Source organism: Leucoraja erinacea, chromosome 7 (assembly GCF_028641065.1).
Source record: "Leucoraja erinacea ecotype New England chromosome 7, Leri_hhj_1, whole genome shotgun sequence".
NCBI lineage: Eukaryota > Metazoa > Chordata > Chondrichthyes > Rajiformes > Rajidae > Leucoraja > Leucoraja erinaceus.
The window spans coordinates 41,695,959-41,720,896 of NC_073383.1; the positions used below are offsets into that span (position 1 = coordinate 41,695,959).

At 42.8% G+C, this 24,938-nt stretch overlaps 1 protein-coding gene across 2 annotated transcripts in view; it reads left to right on the top strand.

The window, feature by feature from the left end:
• The window catches only part of LOC129698917 (disintegrin and metalloproteinase domain-containing protein 23-like), a 135,554-nt gene extending 114,993 nt beyond the window's left edge, over nucleotides 1-20,561 (top strand). The window contains exons 24-25 of one of the 2 annotated variants that reach the window (XM_055638351.1): nucleotides 5,115-5,205; nucleotides 16,353-20,561. In XM_055638351.1, coding sequence (XP_055494326.1) covers nucleotides 5,115-5,205; nucleotides 16,353-16,401 — 140 coding nt within the window. In that variant the 3' untranslated portion in view covers nucleotides 16,402-20,561. The remainder of the gene's footprint in view (nucleotides 1-5,114; nucleotides 5,206-16,352) is intronic. The other variant, XM_055638352.1, reaches the window with a different exon arrangement.
• Nucleotides 20,562-24,938: the final 4,377 nt, after the last annotated feature.

Here is a 24,938-nt window from a genome sequence, read left to right on the forward strand (position 1 = left end):
CGGTGTAAATCAGCATCAAAAACAATGGCAGAAGCCATTTTCGAGCAAGTCATCTGCTCATTGACGGAGAAAGACACAAAATAGGACTTGAGAGGTGCACAGGGGATGGATATTGGATTGGAAATAAACATGAGGATTAAATCTTTTATTCAAAAAGGCACACTGGAGATAATAATGCTTTGAGATAACGAAAGCTTCAGGAAGGAATGGCTTTTGAAGAAAGAGTGGATGTGACACAAGCAGTCATGGGAACAAGGAATGTAAGCATTGAATTTTGTAGAGAGGTTTTAGAAACTCCAGTATGTACCAATATACAGGTGGATAGAGAAGTGGATGGAATGAGGCCTGGGACAGGATGGAATATTACATCAAAACATCAGATAATGTAAATAGTCAGTAATTTTTTGGTTTTATTTTTCTTGTCCAAGATTCTGCTCAGCATCGTGGTCTAAAATGGGTCCTCTCCAGGAATTGAATTCCCCAATAAGTTGATTATTTTTTCTTGTTGTAACAGAACAGGGCAGCCAAGAGTGATTAGGACTATTGTACAAATTCACAGAGGAATAAAGGGCATTCTTGCCTATGTACTGACAGGCTGAGTCCTGCATCAGTTAGCTCTGGCAGATTCCACCCATTAGCCGATGGAGCGTGTGGAGCTACACCCCTAACTTTGCACTGTGTCTGTTGTCAGAGACTTTGAAGCTGGTGGGAGTGGAATATCACGTTGCAGGAAAGAGGGGGGATGGGGTTGGTGCAATTATTGTCCCACAGTTGTATTGTCACACAGTTGAAAGGGAATCATATTTCCAATGAGTGTATTTGATATTGCCCTGGGAATAATTTATCTTGTCACTCAGCTAGATGAACAAATATTTGTTAAAACCTAGTGCAAAACAAAGACTCTTAGGCACTTTTATAGAATTGCTAGGAAGGTTTGTTGGGTGATTTCATCTAATTTAGTTCACAAGTTCATATAATTTACGGCATTGGATTCCAGATGTGTAGATTTATTAAACAAACAATTAACAAAAATATACTTAAGAGCATTACCTATGGCCTGATGCAGCAAGTTTTAGAGAATTCCAGTCCAGTTCAGTTGGACATTTATTGATCAGACCCTAATCTAATAAAATGTTTGGGACAAGAGACTGCAGATGCTGAAATCTTGAACTCACAAAGAAAACTCTGAAGAAGGGCCCGACCCGAAACGTCACCGATTCATTTCCTTCACGGATGCTGTCTGTTACTCCAGCACTTTGTGTTTTGTTTAGTGACTCTTTTCTGGGTTTTTAATATTCCTGTGGAAGCTACTATTAAATATTTTTCTCTAGCCATGAAAGCCATAAATTCCTGAACGTCAGTGTCTGCTGTGTAAAATAATTTCCCTTCAATTTGTTTAATTTAAACATGTGCCCTCTGGTTCCCTTAAACACCATCCTTTGCAGTCTGATTCAAGTTTTCTTTACATATCTTTTATTTTCGTGTAGATGCAGATAACTGCAGATGCTGGTTTAAACCGAAGATAGACACAAAAAGCTGGAATAACTCAGTGGGACAGGCAGCATCTCTGGAGAGAAGGAATGGTTGACGTTTCGGGTTGAGACCATTCTTGAGATGCTGCCTGACCTGCTGATTTTTCTCCAGCATTTTGGGTCTATCATTTTTTATTGCATCCTTCTTAAATTTCCAGTTCTATTCATTTTGGGTTTATACATTTGGTTTTTCATTCAATTAGTGGCAATTCACTTTGTATAATGAGCCCCCCCTCACCCAATGCATCTTTATGAAAGGCTAAACAGTGACCGAGTTGTCAATCAAAATCAGATTTGTGCAGCAAATGCACCTTGGCTGAGGTACCTTTGCATGGCTCATTGCATTTGTTATGCAATGTGAAGGAATTTAAAGGCCAGTGGCTAAACTTGATCAAGTCTCCCAGTGCATGTTTGGCAGAATCTCCACAGTCTCTTCGGGATTCTCCATAAGTATGACACACAGTTCGTTAAGCTGACCGGCACATGTAGTGACAGTAGTTCATGTTTTAATGTCTCTTGTACATTGTGGCCTGTTAATAGTTCAGTCCACTCATGCAGAAGCAGGTCGCAACTAGAGAGGTGAGGCTCACCTCTGTGTGACTTTAGTGGACCAGCCAGAGAATCAGAGGTCTTTTGTCCCCTTGGCGAAGTTGCCGTGGTAGGTGTTCCCAATCTAATCCCAAACCAACTCCAGTTGACCATTACATGGCACCGATTGTCTGACCATAGTGCTGCCACCTTAAGATGTGGAATTATGTTGCACCAGAGTAGAGAGAAGGATGTATGGTTATAGTTTTCTTGGGTTGCGCTTGAGACATTTGGGTGCGGAGAAGGATGCTGGTCTTGTGGTTAGGACTCCACTAGTTTTGAGACAAAATTGAAAGCTATTTTACATCACAAGGTGTTGTTGACTTGAGGTGTTGCTCATGATGACCACAAACAGATCAAAGCCATGGGGATCCCATTCCCCTGTGCTAACACTCACACACTTCCTCAGATTCAGATTCAGATTCAGATTCAATTTAATTGTCATTGTCAGTGTACAGTACAGAGACAACGAACTGAGATTCCTGCAATTGGAACAGAGATTCTCTTCAAATTTGGACTGTTTAATTTTTTTAAATTAATAAAACGCTGGTTGATTTGGTAAGTTCATCAAGCCCGTCAAAAGATGTAACTGCTTTAAATAGGGAGGGGATAAAAGCGACAGACGTCTCCTGATGAAGCAGAAAGTAAGTTTAAAATCATTTTCATTTCATTTTTCACACTTTCCCTGCAGTTTCCATTCATTTATATTTCTGTTAGCACATTTGATATTGATCAACCGAGACAAAGAACGCCGCCTGTTATGTTATCCAAGGGTGTGACGACTTCCTGCGGCGTCTGCCTTTACTGTCCTTTGTCTCTAACCGTCGCTTGTTGCAATTGTGCTTTTAAAGGTTCCTGTAACTGTTGGAACCAAATGCCTTTCTGTGATTTTGTTGATTTGAGGCATAAATTAAAATGCATACAAAGCAACATGGGGTGGCAGTGAGAGAGGAGGGGGACCTATTGGATTGTCTCTGCAAAACCTTTTCCTCTATTCAGCTCCTTCAATTGTAGGAAGAAAGGTAGCCAGTTTTCAGTCACTCAGTGTTAACAGAAGTGAAAATTATTTGTATCATCTGCATATATATAAAACACAATTGAATTAAAAAATATATATCTTTGAGTTGTAGAATTTATCTGTTGACGGTGTTACTTTAAAGTATCCCTTTTTCCCTCTACACAGTGAGCTTGGCCACTAACAGGCTAATAGGTGCAGTGGCAGGGACCATTCTGGCTCTGGGGGTGATTTTTGGAGGAACTGGGTGGGGAATAGAGTAAGCATCCTTCTTGGTCGGTATTGGTGCCAGTGTGTGTGAGGTACATGTGTAATTCTGAGGCCTCTGTGTGTGCGTTGTCGTATTGGCTTTGTTGGTGTGATTGACTGTATTTCAATGTCATGTAATTGACCTGTGCTTGTGTATTGTGATTTTGCTTGTGTGGTGTTGAAACCCCTCTCCTTTCTGGGACATGTGGGGCATGAGAAGAGGGAGAGGCCGAGGAAAAGAAGAAACAATTGGGTAAAGATGCAAAAGAAAGAGCAGAATACAGTATGAGTCTTTGATTCTGCTTCCAGGTATGTCAGGACTAACAAGTTGCCTAGCAACCATCTCGAATTCAGCCCCGAAGCCTTCACGATGGCCAGTAGAAGGAATTGGAGCGACCCCACCATAAGCTCTGTTCAACTAAACCAGCATAGGTGCTGATGAAATATGGACGCTGGGTCAAACCCGATCTATGGTCTCTTGTTTCCGCCCTATCACTCAGCTGAAATCTGCAAGAGAAATCCTAAATGGATTAAGAGCAGGGAGATGAGTTTATCTGGTTCTTAAACCCACCTTCCCTTGCCATCCCGACTGATGCAATTGCTGGAGTTACAGTCAGCAGGGATTGCAAAGATCAGGGGCATCTCACCAAGTAATGTACAGTATTCAATGACAGTACATTAAAACAAACAGCAGGAACAAAATATTATGAAATTGTAGGGATTAATGGCAGGGCATGCAGCAGCCACTTAATAGTTATTGCTGGTACATTTTCTTAAACTATTCTATAGCAGTTGACTGTGAATGACACAATGCACAAGATTTATTCCCCCCCCCCCCCCCCCCCCCTCCCACCTCCCAACTCAGTAATTTCCATTAAAGTGATCAAGATGTCCATTCAGTCAATGGGTGAACGCGAGTCTCAAACATTCCTTTTGTCAAAGCTCCTCAACTTGCAAGCTGCCACTGTACTGTGCAGAATTGGTATAGCAACTGTGGTTGTGATTTTTAATCTGTTAGACTTGGTGATATTTCCAACTGGTTTAATGGCTGAAGCGAGCGTGTTGTATTGGACTGGTGTACCCGTGGAAATGCATCCCGAGCTTTTAAGAAATTTATTCCAACCATTGGTGGTGAATCAGTATTGGAGGTAATTGCCTGCTTTGGGCTACCATGAAATTGACAGTGTATGGTCTTACGAATGCTCTGGCCTTTAACTCTTAAATCTCTGACATTTTATATTAGTTAATGTACTTTATTTAAATACAGACAATATTATTACTAAAGAAAGAAATCTCCTTTGGAAAATATATGGTAGGGAAGATATTTTCAAGAGTAAAGTATGATTCTATTCTTTCAGCATGTCCGAAGTAACTCCGAGCTCATACTCTTCCTTCATGTCTTTTTCTCTCTCTCTCTCTCTCTCTCTCTCTCTCTCTCTCTCTCTCTCTCTCTCTTTTTGGAAAACAATAGTTAGTCTTCATCTGAGATCTTTATGGATTTAAGAGTAATTTAAACATCCAATCTCTTTTTCCTTAAGGCCATAGACTGGAAGCGAGCCACTACATTTACTTAACAATATGTGTTTTGCATGGTGTAGTGTTTAACAGTGAAATTATAAAAGTTTGATGTTCGATCATTTCTAATCAGCGTAAATACAAATTGTTTTCCATCAAGTTTGACCTCAGCAGTTGGTTCTTATGCTATTTCTTCCCATGATCCTTTGTCACAGGTCCTAGCGCCACCAATCTTATAATAGGGTCCATCGCAGGCGCCATCCTGGTGGCTGCTATTGTCCTTGGGGGTACAGGATGGGGTTTTAAGTAAGCATTGTCGCATGTCTTATCTTCAATAGCTATGGCACTATTTCTGCTTACAACACCAAGTTTTGAGGTTCTGCTACACGATCTAACAAAAACAATAATTCTGACCGAAAGATTGATCATTAATGTGAAGTGATGACATTTCTGTTTCTCTCTGGAACATTAAAATCTATTCCGGGTGTAGAGAGAAATATTCTTTCTCCATCAGTCGGTCTGTAGCAGAACCACAGACGATTTGGCCTGGCCTCAGCTCAGCTTGGTGCATGTTTAATTATCATTTCTCTCATTCTACAATATCCATAAACCAGCACACGTGCAAAGTGCTGTTGATGCTTCGATCAGCGGTCGGTTGTGGGAAGGAGTGAACGTTGGTTGCCTCGAGAGTTTACTCTAATCAACATGATTTAGAGAGGGGCACAGGTTACTCTCTTCAGAGGAGCACATATCTGTAGTTGGAGGAAGTGGGTTGCTGTCCAGTTTGAATTGAGTTGTATTATTGGTTTCTGATTAGACTTCAATTGGAAATAATGATGAACTCCTTGTCATTCACACTCTGGGTTTTATAATTTCAATAAGCTCGTGGACACAATTTATAACATTTCAAATTACTTTTCCACTAAGGAGAATTAGGAGAATTACTCATCACAGTTGTGAAAACATTCTAGCTACACTCCATTTAAATATTATTTTAATGATGGCAGTGTGTTTGAAACTGGGGTGTTATCTCCCAGCTGTGAGTTCAGTCCCAGAAGAAATGGACAGGGTGAACAAACCATAACATTAGCAGCAAGATAGGTAGACTTGAGTGGGATGGAATGCGGGATAAGATACCGAATTTTATGTTTGCAAATTAAAGAAACCAGACATTAATTCAAACACACTTAATTAAATAATAGATTACATAGGAGAATAATGGGCAGAAATATGTGAATGTTTTTTTTTAAATTTAATTTAATCCTTTCTGCTCTCAGGTACTGTGAGGTAAATAGCAACAGAGATGGAAAATACCTTAAATTTGGTTTCATTATGTTAACACTTGACAGTGCCATGCAGACTGTGAAGCTCCCAATAGCCAATTACTCTGCTTCAGGAGAGGGAAGATTTAACTCTTAATTTTATATCTTCTTTAATTTTCTCCTGGAACTTCCTGAAAAAATGTCTGGCTTTGTCTCCTTGATCTACGGGGCAGCTCTCAAATTTGGACAATACTATCTTCAAGCCTTCCAAGTGTAGACAGACAGGCAAATATTGGCAACTCCTGATTTGTTTTCATGTTTTCAAGGTAGTAGTGTCTTCAACAGAGTAATAATGCTATCTTCAGAGGGTCTGCCAAATGATCCCAATCCCAACTTCCCAATTGAACAAATCTGTGCTTTTATTCCATTCATTTGACTTGAAAATCCCCAAAAGATTTGGAGTCCAAATCTGGGTCTGCCAGTATATGTACACATTTCAAAATATTTAAGTTGGTACTTGATTTACTTTGCTGTGTCACGTAAATGCAAATCTGTAGGCATTGATATGAAGAGATTTGAAGCTTGAAGATCCACTTAAATATATTGTGTCAGTAAGAAGATGTTGTGTTTGTGTTTCTATAATGGGGTTATCTGAACTGGTGTTTATTGCACTGCTGACCAGCTTAGTTCAGTTTATTGTCATGTGTACCGACGTACAGTGAAAAGCTTTTGTTGCATGCTATCCAGTCAGCAGAAAGACTATACATGATTACAATCGAGCCATTTACAGTGCATAGATACATGATAAGGGAATAACGTTTAGTGCAAGGTCCGATTAAGAATAGTCCGGGGGTCACCAGACATAGATAGCAGTTCAGCACTGCTCTCTGGTTGTGATAGAATGACTAAATGTACTAGTGGCCAGAGGATCTAGGGTGACGGAGGAACTGAAGGAAATGCACATTAGGCAGGAAATGGTGTTGGGTAGACTGATGGGACTGAAGACTGATAAATCCCCAGAGCTTGATGATCTGCATCCCAGGGTACTTAAGGAGGTGGCTCTGGAAATCGTGGAGTCAATTATAAAAGATGAAATAGCGGCACATTTGGATAGCAGTGGCAGGATCAGTCCGCGTCAGCATGGATTTACGAAGGGGAAATCATGCTTGATTAATCAACTGGAATTTTTTGAGGATGTAACTAGGAAAATGGACAAGGGAGAACCAGTGGATGTAGTGTACCTGGACATTCAGAAAACATTTGATAAGGTCCCACATAGGAGGTTAGTGGGCAAAATTAGAGCACATGGTATTGGGGGTAGCTTGCTGACATGGATAGAAAATTGGTTGGCAGACAGGAAACAAAAAGTAAGGATTAATGGGGCCTTTTCAGAATGGCAGCCAGTGACTAGTGGGGTACCGCAAGGCTCGGTGCTGGAACCGCAGCTATTTACAATATACATCAATGATTTAGATGAAGGGATTAAAAGTAACATTAGTAACTTTGCAGATGACACAAAGCTGGGTGGGAGTGTGAACTGTGAAGAGGATGCTATAAGGATGCAGGGTGACTTGGACAGGTTGGGTGAGTGGGCAGATGCATGGCAGATGCAGTTTAATGTGGATGAATGTGATGTTATCCACTTTGGTGGCAAAAACAGGAAGGCAGATTATTATCTAAATGGTGTCAAGTTGGGCAAAGGGGAAGTACATCGGGATCTGGGGGTCCTTGTTCATCTGTCACTGAAAGTAAGCATACAGGTACAGCAGGCAGTGAAGAAAGCAAATGGCATGTTGGCCTTCATAACAAAAGGAGTTGAGTGTAGGAGCAAAGAGGTCCTTCTGCAGTTGTACAGTGCCCTAGTGAGACCACACCTGTAGTATTGTGTGCAGTTTTGGTCTCCATATTTGAGGAAGGACATTCTTGCTATTGAGGGAGTGCAGCATAGGTTCACCAGGTTAATTCCCGGGATGGCGGGACTGTCATATGCTGAGATAATGGAGCGGCTGGGCTTGTATACTCTGGAATTTAGAAGGTTGAGAGGGGATCTTATTGAACCATATAAGATTATTAAGGATTTGGACACACTAGAGGCAGGAAACATGTTCCCAATGTTGGGGGAATCCAGAACAAGGGGGCACAGTTTAAGAATAAGGGGTAAGCCATTTAGAACTAAGATGAGGAAAAACCTTTTCACACAGAGAGTTGTGAGTCTGTGGAATTCTCTGCCTCAGAAGGTGGTGGAGGTCAGTTCTCTGGATGCTCTCAAGAGAGATTTAGATAGAGCTCTTAAAGATAGCGGAGTCAGGGGATATGGGCAGAAGGCAGGAACGGGGCACTGATTGTGGATGATCAGCCATTGAATGGCGGTGCCGACGCCGGCTTGAAGGGCCAAATGGCCTACTCCTGCACCTATTGTCTTCTTCTTGCGTATGGTGTGCACAGCCTAAAGTTGTAGGACAACTTGTTCTATTTCATCTTATTTGATACCAGGTTGATTGCATTCGTCGAAACAGGGTGGACCATGTGAAGGTTGCAATCTCCCACCCCACCTATTGTATATTGTCACATCTATGCTGACCACAATGCCTGCTTATACTAATCCCTCGTCTGCAATTAGTTCCATATCCCTCTCTGCCCTGCTCTTTCCAGTACCTGTCCAGGTGTCTCTTAATGTTGTTCCTGTTGCTGCCCTCACTGGCAGCTCATTGCTGACACCAACTACTCGTTGTATCAAAAATTCACCCCTTACATCTGCTTTAAACCTCCTCCTTTCACCTTCAACCTATGCAATCTTATAACTCAAGACCTCCAATCCAGGCAACAGCCTTGTGAGTCTTCTCTGCATCTCCTCCACCTTAATTACATATTTTCCGCAGTGTAGTGACACACAACTGCAAACAATATTCCAGGTGTAGCTGAACCAACATTTTGTAAAACTGTTACATGGCATCCCAAACCTTGGACTCTTGCCTTTGTCAAAGAAGCCAAGTGTGCCATGTGCCCTCTTCACCACCCTGTCTACTGGTATTGCCATTTTCACAGAACTATGTACTTGTGCCACAAGGTCTTGCTGTTCAACAATGTTCCCCAGGGCCCTATGAATATATTGACCCGCTTTAACTTCCCCACGTTCAGTCCTCCCACTGGGGCTCACCTTCTCTATTCATGGCTTCTGCTGCCACTCTACTCAGTTTGGACTCTCCTTTAAGCTTTTACTTAGCACGTACCCCACCATTGAAAGGTGGTGTATAAATGCAAGCTGCTTCAGGGCAGCGGACAATGCGTGGAAGCACTGTTAAAGGACAAGCAAGCAATACAAGCCTGATTTTTGCTAATGTACAGAACAGTGTGTGGTCCTGGTTTGCACTTTCACGATCAGTTCTGACACCCTGCCGTGGAACCAGATATATGATTTTGTGTGGTGATTCATTGAGGGACTGCTATATTTTTAGCCTTGATTGTACAGTTTTGAATTGAGCCCCTGTCAGTAAACTGAATTGTGTCCTAATCCTTTTTGATCCCTTGACCATTCTGGTTTATCACTTCTGTTAACTGTGTGGAAATGGACTGCTGTTATACATTGGAAGCACTATAGTTGTTATGGTGTACAAAGTCAATCAGTTGATGTGAACAGTTTGAAAAATATTAGTTTTTTCCTTCATACAATATGGGAGACGTTTGACCCACCTGGAACAGTATTTGTTTCAGAAAAGCTGTACCAGGACCCAGAAGAGTGCTGGCATGTTTGAACTCTTCTGAGGACTTGAGGTAGATCATGAAGTCCCAGACGCTGCTGAGTCAGGGGGTCGATGTGACCTGCATGAAACAAGGAAATGAAGCCCAGTAAATCTAGGCATACACAATCTCATTATCTTCTGTAAACTTCGGTTCATTCCTAAACCCTTGCCTATATCACAACTCCTACCGAGCCCCATCTGCACGCCATCTTGATACTCTGACACCTCCCGGTCTCACAACAGCCTGTAACAGAATGGGTTGCAGCAAATCATTGGTCAGGTGATGTTTGAGCATAGGATTCTTGTCCCTGGAATGTACAGAACCCATGATGCATCAGTCTACTGTGCCTTAAATGTGCATTAGGCAATACCTGTGCTGGCCCATTTCATCTAAATGTAATTCAAATCAATTTATTTATTTATTTATTTATTTGGAGGTCTGGGTTTCACTGGTAAGGGCGGCATGGCCATGGCCATGCTGCTGCTTGGGTGCAGACCTGTGTCTCGTCCCTATCCAGTCGCCACTGGGCCGTCCCAGTGTGTCGCGACCGGGGACATCCGGAGCAGCGAAGGGGGGAGCGTGCCGGCTCCTGCTCAGCTCCGCCTGTCTGTCGCAGCAGCGGCCCAGGCCCGCAGGAGGCGTGGAAAAGAAGCACCAACTCAAGCTCAACCCCACCCTCCCGCCGGCGGGGCAGGCAGAGTCGAGCTGGGGCCGGTACCTCCCCTCCTCGCTGGCTACGGGCCTGGGCCGACACTCCCATCCATGGACCTCTGGATAGAAGACCCTCCTTCAGACTTCCTACACATTAGACTTTTGCACCATGGTTGGGATGGATGGGAGCGGGGATTTCCACGGGCGCAAGGAGCAAATGACCTAAAGTTTGCATTGAGTGAACTGAGTGTTCCTAATGTCCTCGTCGTATACAGGCGTTTTGTGAGAGTGGTTGAATCCCAGCTTCAGCTCAACCAACGTTGGTCATATTACCGGGACAGGCGGCGGGGAATCAGGAGCTGATGTGAGGCATCGCCGATGCTCCGGAATCCTAGTCGGGTGCCGCCGTGCAGCGGGATTCGAGGAGCAGCGCCCGACCCGGGAGTAGAGGTGTCAGTTCTTCCAGCGGAGAGGCACCAGCTACCGCGGCCCAGTCACTGTCGGGCGCTGACTCCTCGATCCCGGAATCCAACCACTCTCACAAAACGGCAGTGTACGATGAGGACGGTAAGAACACTCGGTTCACTCAATGCAAATTTTAGGACATTTGTTCCTTGCGCCCGCGGAAATCTCCAGCGCGGTGGAGACGAGCGGGTTCTGAAGTTGCATTTTCTCGACTCTCCTAGAAGCAACAAGCCATGGCATGGTTGTCTGTCTAACTGAAACCTCTCTTCCCCCACCTCTCACCGTCTATCCCTGTCTCCCACTCGCATCTACCCGCTCTCCCCAGCTACCAGGCACCCCCGTTCGCTTTAAAAAAAAAATCTCAAATGACCTTTGAAAAATCCCATGATTCCTTGCTTTTTTCGGAATACCGAACTGATTTATTGCCAACACTAATTGACCTTGGAAAAGTGGGATAGAAACTGCAAACTGACAGCATGGAAACAGAACAGTTCAAGCATTAGATCATACCAATCCTGTTTTTACTTTTACTCACAGAGTTGATGTGGACAAGCTTTTCCCTTTGAGAATAGGGAAGATTCAAACAAGAGGACATGACTTCAGAATTAAGGGACAGAAGTTTAGGGGTAATATGAGGGGGAACTTCTTTACTCAGAGTGGTAGCGGTGTGGAATGAGCTTCCAGTGGAAGTGGTGGAAATTGGTATCATTTAAAAATAAATTGGATAGGCATATGGATGAGAAGGGAATGGAGGGTTATGGTATGAGTGCAGGCAGGTGGGACTAATGGGGGAAAAAAATTGTTCGGCACGGACTTGTAGGGCCGAGATGGCCTGTTTCCGTGCTGTAATTGTTATATGGTTATATGGTTATACTTTCCCCACATTTCTACCAATTCCTCACTGGCAAGTTATAGCTGCCAACTGTCCGACTGACCCACACATAGATGATGTCTGAGAAAACCGGAGCACATGGAGTACATGAAGTACACGTACACATGGAGTACATGGAAACCGGAGCAAACGGCGCTCCTGTAGTCACAGGAGGAACCTTCAAAATCCACATAAGACTGTGCCCAAGATCAGGGTTGAACCCGAGTTGCTGATGCTGCGAGGCAGTTGCTCTACCCACTGCCACCATGCTGCCTTTGTGTGGAGTAGGGTAAACCAGGATTTAGACACAATGACAACGAAGGACCAATATTTCCAAAATCCTTTGGGATAGGAGATGATCTTTCCTTCGTCCAGCCTTTCAGTCCACATTAAACTCATAATGCATTGCCATCTTCCTTGTACTCCATTTGTTGAAAAAGAGCTGTCCGATAGAAACCCACTGAGCTTCTTTGTTCCACTTATCTGTGGTCCAAGCTGTTAAAATGGTACAAAGCTGGGAAAAGGTTCAGAGAGCAGGAGGAAGGCTTGGAGGTAGGTGCCACATTCTCGACATCAAGGCCCTGCAAAGGATGACCATATGCTGTTCTTTTGGAGCTGCAGCCTTTTCGATTAGTTGTAAGATGGAGGCCCTTCATGATCCCTCAAAGGAGCATAAGATGCCATGGATTATTTGAGAAGGATGTGGCACTTATTTTAATATAATATCCAAACCCGAGCCAATATTTCTTGGACAAATCAACTGGTCATTAGCTTGCTATGCATAACAGCTACAAGAGCAGTTGTACCTCCAAAGTACTGTAAAGGGCTTTAGCACGCCGTCATGTCATGAAAGATCTGTTTATTTTTTTGGTGATAAGAATGTAATGTATCCACATCTACTGGAGAAAGCAGGGTGGAGATGGATGAGTTGGTGAAATGTGTTTCTCTCTCCCTGCTCTTCTGGACCTTTGTGCCCAGAATATAGGAGGGGCTCGTTGGCAGAAATAGCTTCTGTGCCTACGTGAATGTTCACTATCGCTTTATAAAGCATAAGACCACAAGAAAAACATTTAACAGATGAATCCATTGGTAAGCATAAAGGTGGATAAATCCCCAGGATGGGATGTATACCAGGTTATTGAGAGAGGTAAGAGAGGCGATTGCAGATACCTTGATGAAGATATTTGCATCTTCACTAGCTTATAGGTAATGTATTGGGGGACTAGAGAATAGCTTATGTTGTTCCTTTAAGAAGGGATGCAGAGAGAATCCAGGGAATTATAGGCTGGTGTGCATCGCGTCAGCGGTTAAGAAGGTGTTGGAGAGGATTCTTCAGAATAGGATTTACTCACATTTGGAAGAGGATGGATTAATTAGGGACAGTCAGCATGTCTTTGCGCTCAGTAGGTCATGTCTTACCAACTTGATCGAGTATTTTGAGCCGGTGACTATGGTGATTGATGAAGTATGGAGGCGAGCATTGTCTATATGGATTTTAGTAAGGCATTTGACAAAATTCCCCATTGTAGGCTGATCCAGAAGATTAAAATGCATGGGATTAGCAGTGACTTGGCCATACGGATTCATAACTGGTTTACTAAGAAAATACACAAAAGAGGATTGTGGTGGGAGGACAATATTTAGGCTGGAGGACCAGTGGAGTTTTGCAGGGATCTGCGAAGAGACTTCTATTGTAAGTGCTATATAAAAATGACTTGGATGTAAATGTAGATGGGTTTGTTAGTAAATTTGTAGATTACACCAACATTGCTTGGGTCGTGTACTGTGAAGAAGGCTGTTAAAAGATAGAGTATAGATCAGCTGCAGAAATGGGCAAAATGGCAGATGGAGTTTAATCTGAGCAAGTGTGAGGTTTGGGAGGTCAAAAGTAAGGGGCAAATATGCAATTGATGGCAAGACCATTAACAGCATTGATGTACATCTTGCGGTCCAAGTCCATAGCTCCCTGAAAGAGGCAACACAAATAGATAGAGTAGTGAAGAGCATGGGATGCCTGCCTTCATAGGTCTTGAGTATGTGAATTGAGAAGTCATGATGTCTCCCCAATACAGGAAGGATGTGGAGGCTTTGAAAAGGGGCACAGAGAAAGTTTACCAGGATGACGTCTATATTAGAGGGTACAAGGAGAGGTTGGACAGACTTGGATTATTTTCACTATAACACTAAAGATTGACTCGAGAACTGATAGAAGTATATAAAGTTATGACGAACTCATTGCCAGGGGTGGTGATGGAGGCAGATATGATAGTCGTGTTTAAGAGGCTTTTGGATAGGCTCATGAATACGCAGGAAATGAGGATATGCAGGCATATAATAGTTTGTCTTGGCATCATTTTTTGGCACAGAAATTGTGGGCTGAAGGGCGAGTGATGTACCTTTCTATGTTCTAAATGTGAATGTTTACTTGGATGTATAGAAGCTGGCTATATAATTGAGCTATTGGGCATGCTTGCCAATTCTATTGATCCGACCTGCAGCAATAGATCATGGGACTCCCTTGTAAAGGCAATGAAATCAGTCTTCGCTAGCACCAAGGACCTCATACGTGAAGGAAAAATTAACCTCTCTCAGCCTCAACAAGGGTCCTGACCTTAAACGTTGATGGTCCATTTCCCTCCACAGATGCTGCCTGATCTGCTGAGTTCCTCAGTAGTTTGTTTTTTGCTCAAGGTTCCCAGATCCACAGTCTCTCATGTCTCCATCAATGGATATCATTGCTGACTGGGCGAAATTCTAGAGCTTTCATCACAACCATGTTGTTTCCCTCTGCACCGTCCTTTCTGCTGCTGGTCTGCATCCTCTCATCCTTTACTCTCGCCATATGCAAAGTAAATAGATGCTGCATGGCCTGGTTGGATAATTAACTGGTAATTGGCCTTTTCTCCTTCCTCAGCTGATCACTTTAATAATTAATGCACAACATATATCCTAACAAAATTGAAGAAAATAACAGTAGTGTTTACAAAGTGCTGACAGGTTTCTCCTGAGTTGTTGGTCTAGTATTCTGGCCAACAATGAAAAGCTAACAGCCCTAGTTGTAGCTTGAGACTTGCCTTTCCCGTGGTGAGGTTTGACCACTGGGAGAAGTAGTTGGTGAGTTAAATTGTTTTAATTGTAAAAACAAAGTTGAATTATATACTAACTCTCGATTGTCCACAGAGTTCATGATCTCTGGTATCTTCTTTCAGTACTTCTCACTCGTTCAGATCAACAGTGCCTCTAGGTTTTGTTTTGCATGCCTTTTCTAATGGTATTGGGCATGTTTTGGAGAAAAGAGGAAACAGCAATAGGTTGAGATGCCTTAGCATGAGGCCTTGCTTAAATGCCCCACATAAAGCCAGAGTTTGGGGAGGTTGGAGCACATCCCTACCTTCATTGCTTTGTGATGTCTTGCTGTTTAAAAAAATATTTGTTTCTTCTCACTCTCTCTCTTCTACCATCTCCTCCTCCTCCTCCTCCTCCTCTTTCCCAGGAGACTGGACAGCCAGTGTCAGTGTTAAATTTCCAAGGGGAGGGAGGTGGGGAAGAAGAAAACCATTGGCAGTTCCAGTAACCCAATGTGTAAGGGTCAAGGCTTGTCCATTTTCTTGGGGGTCCAATGGTGGGTGTGGTGTGTATGTGTAACCTTCATTGTGTTTGTGCTGTTAGGTTGTGCTTCTCTACACAGGAATCCTTCAGTCTAAAGTATTCTGAAATGAGAAGTAATTCCCAAGCAATCAATCTTAACCAAATACATCAATTGGCTGTTTCTATAGTCATTGTCTGTTGACGGTAAAGCACGAAGTGGCTTTATGCTATGATTGAAGTCACACACATGGAAGGAGGGGAAAAAAAATCAGGTCTGCATTTGACCCAGTCAGTTGGTCTCCAAGTTAGTCTGCACATGTGGGATCAGTGCATTGGTCTGTGTCTGAGGCACAACTACTTATTGGTGGTGTTGTGGAGAGGCACAGAGAGCAGTCTCTCACCCTCACTCCTGCCATCATTCACAAGGACAAAGGGAAAACCAGAGAGATGTCACACTCTTGGCCCAATGTTTGCAGGCTCCAATCACAGAGATCCGGGCAACAGATGAAGTACCACAGTGCTCACCTCACCCTTATCCAAGCTGAGTTTCATGTTCAGAGAATACAATTGAAAATAAGAAAAAAAAATAAAACCTAATACTGAAATATAGAGTAGTCAGATTAGATTTTTGGGGTGTCTTAAATTACTGTCTACCACTAGTTTCTCCCTCCTTTTATCTTCTGCAACTTTCATTGGCTTTAGAGTGAAGGAGTGACTGTACTCGGAGGACAGTGCACAAGAATTCAAGCCTGCTGTGTCCTTACTAATATTGTTTCTCTTCCTCTGCTGCCCCAACCCCTCTCCCCCGTGTCTTCTCTGGTTTCTGCAATCATTCCCACCCCGCCGCCTCCCCACTTCCTGCTGCACTTTGCAAGAAATGTCAAGAAGAGGAGATACGATCCCAGCCAGGGCGGAGGGATATGAAGACAGGCAAAGCATCACCTCCTGGACTCTGCCCCTGTGGATTCTGGGTACAACCGCTTAGCATAAACTGTCATGGCTTGGCTCACAGTAGAAGCACAGGAGCACAGAGCCTGTACACCCAACGTAACGTTGCCTCGTTATGCTCCACATGATGGGGAGAGACACAAGCAAACTACAGCCATAAGGCTACACTTTTCCTCCAAACTCTTCCCCCACCTGGCCACCCCTCACCATCAACCTGAGATTTATTGGGGTGAGGGTGTGGTGGGGTGGGCTCCAAGTACATGCTGAGGAAAATTGGACTTGCTACTCACCTGGACATCCTGCTGTGACGCGAAGGAGACAGGCGACCACAACTCGATGTCGCCCAAGATCTCACTGCGCATGAGTTTTTTCCCCTTTTACTTTGCATCCCCGAGCAGGCACTACTCTTCCATGCGCATCGTGTTCTCTTCCCAAAGGTGTACTTGCATGGAAATAAAATAAAAACACAACAAAAAAAAAAAAAAATCAGATCGCAGTAAAGAGCGTTGCAGCACCTATCGATGGATGTCTCACAGCACTTTTTTTTACTTCCATGGAGGTTAAAATGGTCAATATCTGCACCCAATCTCAGGTCCACGTCTCAGCTGTTTAAGAAGATTTATTTTCTCTCTGGTTTACAAGCGGAGCAGCAACAGAACACTCTGTGAAAACGCAGGTTGTAAGGATTCCTTCTCACCGCAGTATATTTGTGTTAATGTATCGCAGGTGTTTTATGATGATTGGACATTATTTCAGGTGAATGTTAACTCCCTTACCTCATGCTCCAGAGCCACAACTTTATATGGGTTTCATTGCATCTTTTCCACAACCATGCAGCATATAAGTAATCTGATCGAGTCAGCTTGGAACAGGTCACCCTTCCTCATTGGATGACGGAGGGATGTATCGATGCTCAGTTGTGAATACCCATTGATACAGGTTGCAAGACCATTTCAGGTTTGTTCTCATGCTTCTGGAAACAAAAATTGCAACAAAACAAAATCTCCTTTAATGGATGGAAAAATTAACATATTATGTGCAGTACTAGTTAGGAATATGTAAGAAAAATGTTGATGTATCCATCCTATATTCTGCTCTGCGTTCCAAGAAGTAACAAGCCTAATTGGTCAATGATGTCCACACTTGTGTTGGACTGCACTACCCAATTGTGCTCTGTTCATTCCACATCTCTGACGGACAGCTGAGCTTTATCTAACCTACAGAGGTCCAATTTCCCAGTGATGCTGACCTGTTTCAGTACAGCCGTTAACCAACATTCTTCTGAAAGGGAGATATGGTTGTGATAATTCAGAGTCTTTACAGATGTCATGACTATTTCTATTTAGAATGTAAATTGTGGTTTAAAAACTGTCGAACATCTTATATATACACATATATATTAAAATAATTCTGTGTATGGACATTTGTGGCAAAACCACCTTTGACATGGAGTAAACCATTCTATGGAATTGCTATAACCTGTGTATTTGGAGCCCTGTCAGGGTGTTCCTGGATATTGAACCAGCAACATCAAGAAGTGATTATATCTTAACAAGTCAGCTTAAGTTGTCTCTAGAGGAGGTACTTGGGATGGGATGATCTCGCCACACATTTGCTGCCATCGCCCTGCAAGATGCTGGAAGTCGTGGGATTAGATAATGCTGTTGAAAAGACCTGGTCAATCCTTCAGCAAGAGAGTGGAGCTGACGTGTACGAATGATGCAAAATGCACTGTTATATGGTCTTAAAGCCAAAATAGCAATAGAAGACTTTGCATGAGAGAAGTGGAGTAGGGTTGTGATTGTATTGGGGATAATAGCAGTAGTGTCCAGTCCCTTGGCAAACATTAATCAGGCCAACTTGTTACTAATGGCATGACAAACCCAAAGATCGACAATCCCCAAACCAGGTCTCAAAAGAAATCAGGGGGAGGAAAAATTAAAAACAAATTTTCCTACAGGAAACAATTTCTACATCCAACACAGTGTAAACGTATACCTACATGATGCTTCATCATGTTTGCAACCACTTGGAAGGGTGGTTACTCCAGATGTGCCCGCTCTGTCTAGTGTTATTGGGGGTTTTGTGTCCTCAACTCCAACCAGCACACTGCCCCAACCCCCACTGCTCCTCTGGCACTTTTCTGACATTGGCCTTCAGTTGCCTGTTTGGGTGATTTTCTTCCCTGTCAATCAAACTGCCTTTGCCATCAACATTTTTTTAATAACTGATAAATGGAAGTGTTATTTTTTAAAGTCTGCAACTTTTATTTTCCTACTGGGTTGCACCTGGCACTGCACCAGAGTTTAAACTTCATTTCTGAGAAACTCTGGGGCATTTCTGGAGGGTTGGGCAGTCCGATGTCCCTCTCTGTGGCTTGGTAACCTCAAGAAAATTGGTTCACTCAGCATGCAACCTACTGAGGTCAGAGTAGTCTCGATAGTATCTCCACCATGCCATCTGAATGGACACCTGCCTTGCCCATCATATCCCCTATATAGCTGCTGCTTCGATAATGTATATAAACATTAGTCATTCTAGAGAAGACAAAAACCTTGGCTATTACTGGGATGCTGCATGCAGTAACATAATGAAGCTTGCATCATCTTCGTTGAGAAATACAAGAATAATCTCAGCAGGACTATGCTGACAGGTGCATGGGGGAAAGAAAGAAAAGATTAACAAATACATCTTTTTTATTTACTATGCAAAAATGTGTATTGCACACACCTATCCACAACAAAAACACGGTATGAACTGAAAAATACTTGAAAATCATGAAATAATTTTTTTTTATATACTCAATTCACTTCTGTTCGTAGAAGTTGTACTTAATAATGATATGCCGTGAATGGAATGTCTTATTCAATCTTTAGTAATATGACAGCACTGGGTTTATTTTCATTAAAGATCACCACACTAAAAGAGAAAATGTTATGGCTAATTTATGTTCAGTGTTAATATTCTCTGTGTGACAGGACCATCACAATATGGCAGTGGAAGAGATTGTCAGTGAATGCTAAGCCATTGCCCAGGGAGAAGGCGGAGGGTTACATTTACTGGCCGATTTCTACACACCTGCTACAAGATATGCAATAAATCTTCATATGTGTGTCATCTTTGAGTACAAGAAGATGACATGCTTGCACCACATCTCATTTCATGTCTTAAAATAATATAATGATGGGCAAGAAATTCTGTGGCACAACATGATTTTTATTTGCTAGATAGACGGATAGATAGAAAATAGGTGCTGGAGGAGGCCATTCGGCCATTCGAGCCAGCACCACCATTCATTGTGATCATGGCTGATCGTCCCCTATCAATAATCCGTGCCTGCCTTCCCATATCCCTCGACTCCACTAGCCCCGAGAGTATCTAACTCTCTCTTAAATCCATCCAGTGATTTAGCCTCCACTGCCCTCTGTGGCAGGGAATTCCATAAATTCACAACTCTCTGGGTGAAAACGTTTTTTTCTCACCTCAGTCTTAAATGACCTCCCCTTTATTCTAAGACTGTGGCCCCTGGTTCTGGACTCGCCCCACATTGGGAACATTTTTCCTGCATCTAGCTTGTCCAGACCTTTTATAATTTTATATGTTTCTATAAGATATCCCCTCATCCTTCTAAACTCCAGTGAATACAAGCCTAGTCTTTTCAATCGTTCCTCTTATGACAGTCCCACCATCCCAGGGATCAATCTCGTGAACCTACGCTGCACTGCCTGAATCACAAGGATGTCCTTCCTCAAATTAGGAGACCAAAACTGTACACAATACTCCAGATGTGGTCTCACCAGAGCACTATACAACTGCAACAGAACATCTTTACTCCTATACTGAAATCCTCTTGTTATGAAGGCCAACATTCCATTAGCTTTCTTCACTGCCTGCTGAACCTGTAAGCCAACTTTCAGTGACCGGTGTACAAGGATGCCCAGGTCTCGCTGCACCTCCCCCTTACCTAACCTAACCCCATTGAGATAATAATCTGCCCCCTTGTTTTTGCCACCAAAGTGGATAACCTCACATTTATCTATATTATACTGCATCTGCCACGCATCTGCCCACTCACTCAACCTGGCCAGGTCACACTGCAACCTCCTAACATCCTCTTCACAGTTCACACTGCCACCCAGCTTTGTGTCATCTGCAAACTTGCTAGTGTTGCTCCTAATTCCCTCTTCCAAATCATTAATACCCCCAATACCATATGCTCTAATGTTAGTCACTAGTCTCCCGTGCGGGACCTTACTCCTACTCTTTGCTTCCGGTCTAGATACACTACATCCACTGGCACCCCTTCATCCATTTTACTCATATTCCAGAAGATTAGTCAAGCATGATTTCCCTTTCATAAATCCATGTTGACTTGGACTAATCCTTTTACTGTTATCCAAATGCCCCATTATTACCTCTTTAATGATTGACTCCAGCATCTTTCCCACCAGCGAAGTCAGGCTAACTGGTCTGTAATTCCCTATTTCTCTCTTGCTCCTTTCTTGAAAAGTGGGATAACATTAGCTATCCTCCAATCCACAGGAACTGATCCTGAATCTATAGAACATTGGAAAATGATCACCAATGTGTCCACTATTTCTAGAGCCACCTCCCTGAGGACCCTGGGATGCAGACCATCAGGCCCAGGGGATTCATCATCCTTCAGTCCCATTAGCCTACCCAATACTATTTCTCGCCTAATGAAAATGTCTTTCAGTTCCTCTACCTCCTTAGATCCATTCGGCCCTTCGAGCCAGTACCGCCATTCATTGTGATCATGGCTGATCGTCCCCTATCAATAACACGTGCCTGCCTTCACCCCATATTCCTAGACTCCACAAGCCCCTGGAGCTCTATCCAACTCTCTCTTAAATCTATCCAGTGATTTGGCCTCCCCTGCCCTCTGTGGCAGGGAATTTCATAAATTCACAACTCTCTGGGTGAAAATGTTTTTCCTCACCTCAGTTTTAAATGACCTCCCCTTTATTCTAAGACTGTGGCCCCTGGTTCTGGACTCACCCAACATTTGGAACATTTTTCCTGCATCTAGCTTGTCCAGTCCATTTATAATTGTATATGTTTCTATAAGATAACCCCTCATCCTTCTAAACTCCAGTGAATACAAGCCTAGTCTTTTCAATCTTTCCTCATATGACAGTCCCGCCATCCCAGGAATCAATCTCATTAACCTACGCAGCACTGTTTCAATCACAAGGATCTCCTTCCTCAAATTAGGAGATCAAAATTGTACACAATACTCCAGATGTGGTCTCACCAGAGCCCTATACAACTGTAGAATATTATATTCCATCATATTTATGGAATTTGTATTCATTAGTTTTAAATGTGAAAAAGTTTGTGGTAGAAGCTTATACACAGTCATGTACACGAGCAGCCTGTATGGAAAACCAATGCTAGTCCAAGTTTAAATGACATGAATGCAGGTGATGTGCTGTTACATCTCTAAAAAAATGATGGGAGAAGTTTACTGAAGGTATTTAATCACTAGGAATGCATAGTTTGTTTTGTGTAGCGACATACTTGGCTGGTATGTCCAGAGTTACCATGAAAAATGGTCATGGAATCAAAGTATTAACAGCCAAAGAGACCATGAATGTGATATCCCACAGTGGGGTTGATTGGCAGACAGAGAAGAACTTTGTCAAAGGTATTTTCTGATGGCATGAAATAGATTTGTGTGCATGGTGTTTGCAGTGGTTCGTGTGTGCTCCTGTGAATGCCCTGTACCACTCTATTCATTTGATGGATAAAATCCTTCCTTGATCCAGAAATGTCTAAATTTAGCCTCCCTTCACATTCAGCTAAGAACGCTCATAAACAGCTGGGATTTAATTGGGTATAATTTAATGGATTACGAACACAGTTTGGCGATATAAAACTATTCATCAAAAAAATTGACAATGTAAAAATAGACTTAAATGTCAACTTTTCAAAAATATTGACCCAATATAATCCAGTCAATACGGAAACCAGGCAGTATTATCTTGCTCGAGCACATTCTATAAATGCTGGTTTGATCAACTATCTTTAAGATAATTTATTTGAATCTGAAGAAGGATCCCGACCCGAAAAGAGGTCACCTACCCCTTTTCTCCATAGATGCTGCCTCATCCGCTGAGTTTCTCCAGCATTTTTTGTCTACAACCATCTTAAATTCATCTGTCATAAAACCTTAATAGAAAATCCTCATCTTAAATAGTTAGTAGCAACTTGCTAACTGAGACTATTATTCAAAGATTCATAAATATCCACATTTTATGTCAGCAACCTTTGTTGTAAAGACCTTGGACTCAAATTAGGTTAGCAATAAAGAAACCGGAGTAGAGTGGTTCTGATTGTCAGGAAAGACACGAGAGACTACAGATGCTGGAATCTGGAACAAAAAAAATAATTGCTGGAGGAGCTCAGGACATCAGACAAAATATCAGTGTATAATTATTAACTTCCAAGAACCATGATCATAAAGTCAAACAGTGACACTGAACATGAACAGGACTGATGACCCAAAGAGAATACTTCAACATCAACCACCCATTTATACCAGCCCTACACTAATCCCATTTTATTCTCATCAACCCATCTAGATTCTGCACTCACATTTACATTAGGGGCAGCGACCAACTAACTTACCAACCCACACATCTTTGGGATGTGGAAAGAAATCAGGAGGACCCTGGAGGAAATCCACGTAGTCGCAGGGAGAACATGCAAACTCCACACCAACAGTATCTAAGGTCTCCGGCACTGAGAGTGATTCTACCATCTGGGCTACTGTTTCATCCTTTGCAATTCTATTCATTGGGATCCCAACAGTGCAATCCATTATTCCCACAGCTCTCCTTATTTCCCTGTAGTCCAGTAACATTCTCTCTCATCCATCCACCTACCTTCACTGGAGGTGATTTTTCATACATCACTTAACCTACAGGCACATCTCTGAAATGAGGGAGAACATCAGAGTATCGAGAGAAACCTATGCAGTCACGAAGAGAATGTTAAAACTCCATTCATACACCACCTAAGGTCAGGATTGAACCTGGAACTCTGGAGCTGTGAAACTGCAGCTCTTTTAGCTGCATCATCTAATATTGCCTTCAGCTGAACTAATCCGCAACTAAAAAGTTTCACCAACATTCAGAAAGGGTTAAGATGCAATGCTATCAGCCCCTCAAATATCATTTGTATTCTGCTACACGTAGAGAAACTGATCTTTTGAGAAAATTAGTCATCTGAAAATAATGAAACATATTGAAATACTTTACCTGCCCTCGGGTTAGAATCAGTATATTTGATTTGAATTGCTTTCTCAATTACTAAATAACAAGTGGATTTTGCTTAATAGGAAGTTAACAGCGTGCAGGTGAACTGATTCATTTGACATTTCAATTTAGTGTTTGACAAATGGCTCGTTTATCTACTAAATCTTTTTTAATATCTTTCACTCTTCTGGGACTTGTATTACACCCAAACATTTAAAGCAAAACGCCACCACATTTTTACTTAATTGAACATTCTGGAAATAAACGAAAGACTCGTTGGGCATCATCTGCGTCTTGCTGAGGAACTTGCGTCGTTGGTTTCACATTTGTTATTCCATAATTTATCATATTAAGAAACATCTAGAAATCGTTTCCTACCTGGCACCCAGTGTCATCTTCCAGGAAGATAACTTGGCTGTGGGAATCATGTCACCACTATTGCAGTAAATTGGTGTGTAAGAGTCACATGACTTCTCATTATTCTACCTGACAGTGTGCCAGGAAAAAAGTGGAATTTTACCATTAATTGTGACAATACGTTGTTTTAGAGGCACTATATGGAAACAGGCTCATCGGCCCATCAAGTCAACACTAACATTGATCGCCCCGTTCACACAAGTTCTACGTTATTATTCTTTCTCATCCACTCCCTACATACAAGGAGGCAATGGACATAAATTGCGGAGTCAGGGGATATGGGGAGAAGGCAGGAACGGGGTACTGATTGTGGATGATCAGCCATGATCACATTGAATGGCGGTGCTGGCTCGAAGGGCCGAATGGCCTACTCCTGCACCTATTGTCTATTGTCTATTGACAGAGGCCAATTAACCTATAAATCTACATGTATTTGGGATGTGGGAGGAAACCAGAGCGCCTGGAGAAAACCCACGCAGGGGATAATGTGTAAACTCCATACAGGCATCACCCGAGGTTCGGGTTACCAACTTTCTCTCTCCCAAATAGGGGACAAAAGGTCAAAATACGGGACAAATTCCCGACGGCAATTCGTTGACCGACTCGGCCGTGGATGGGTGAATGATGATTTGGCCCGGGTGCTGGACTACACACAAAGCCCAGCCGGCAGGACAGCTGAGGAGTCCAGCACCCCATCCAACTCATGAACCTATGATCAGCCATAAGAAGGAGGGGTGGTGGTGTCGGCAGTGAAGGTCCGAAGGTCGGACAGCTGGCCAGGCAGCCGACTGACGGGGCCACGGGCGAGGAGCTGCT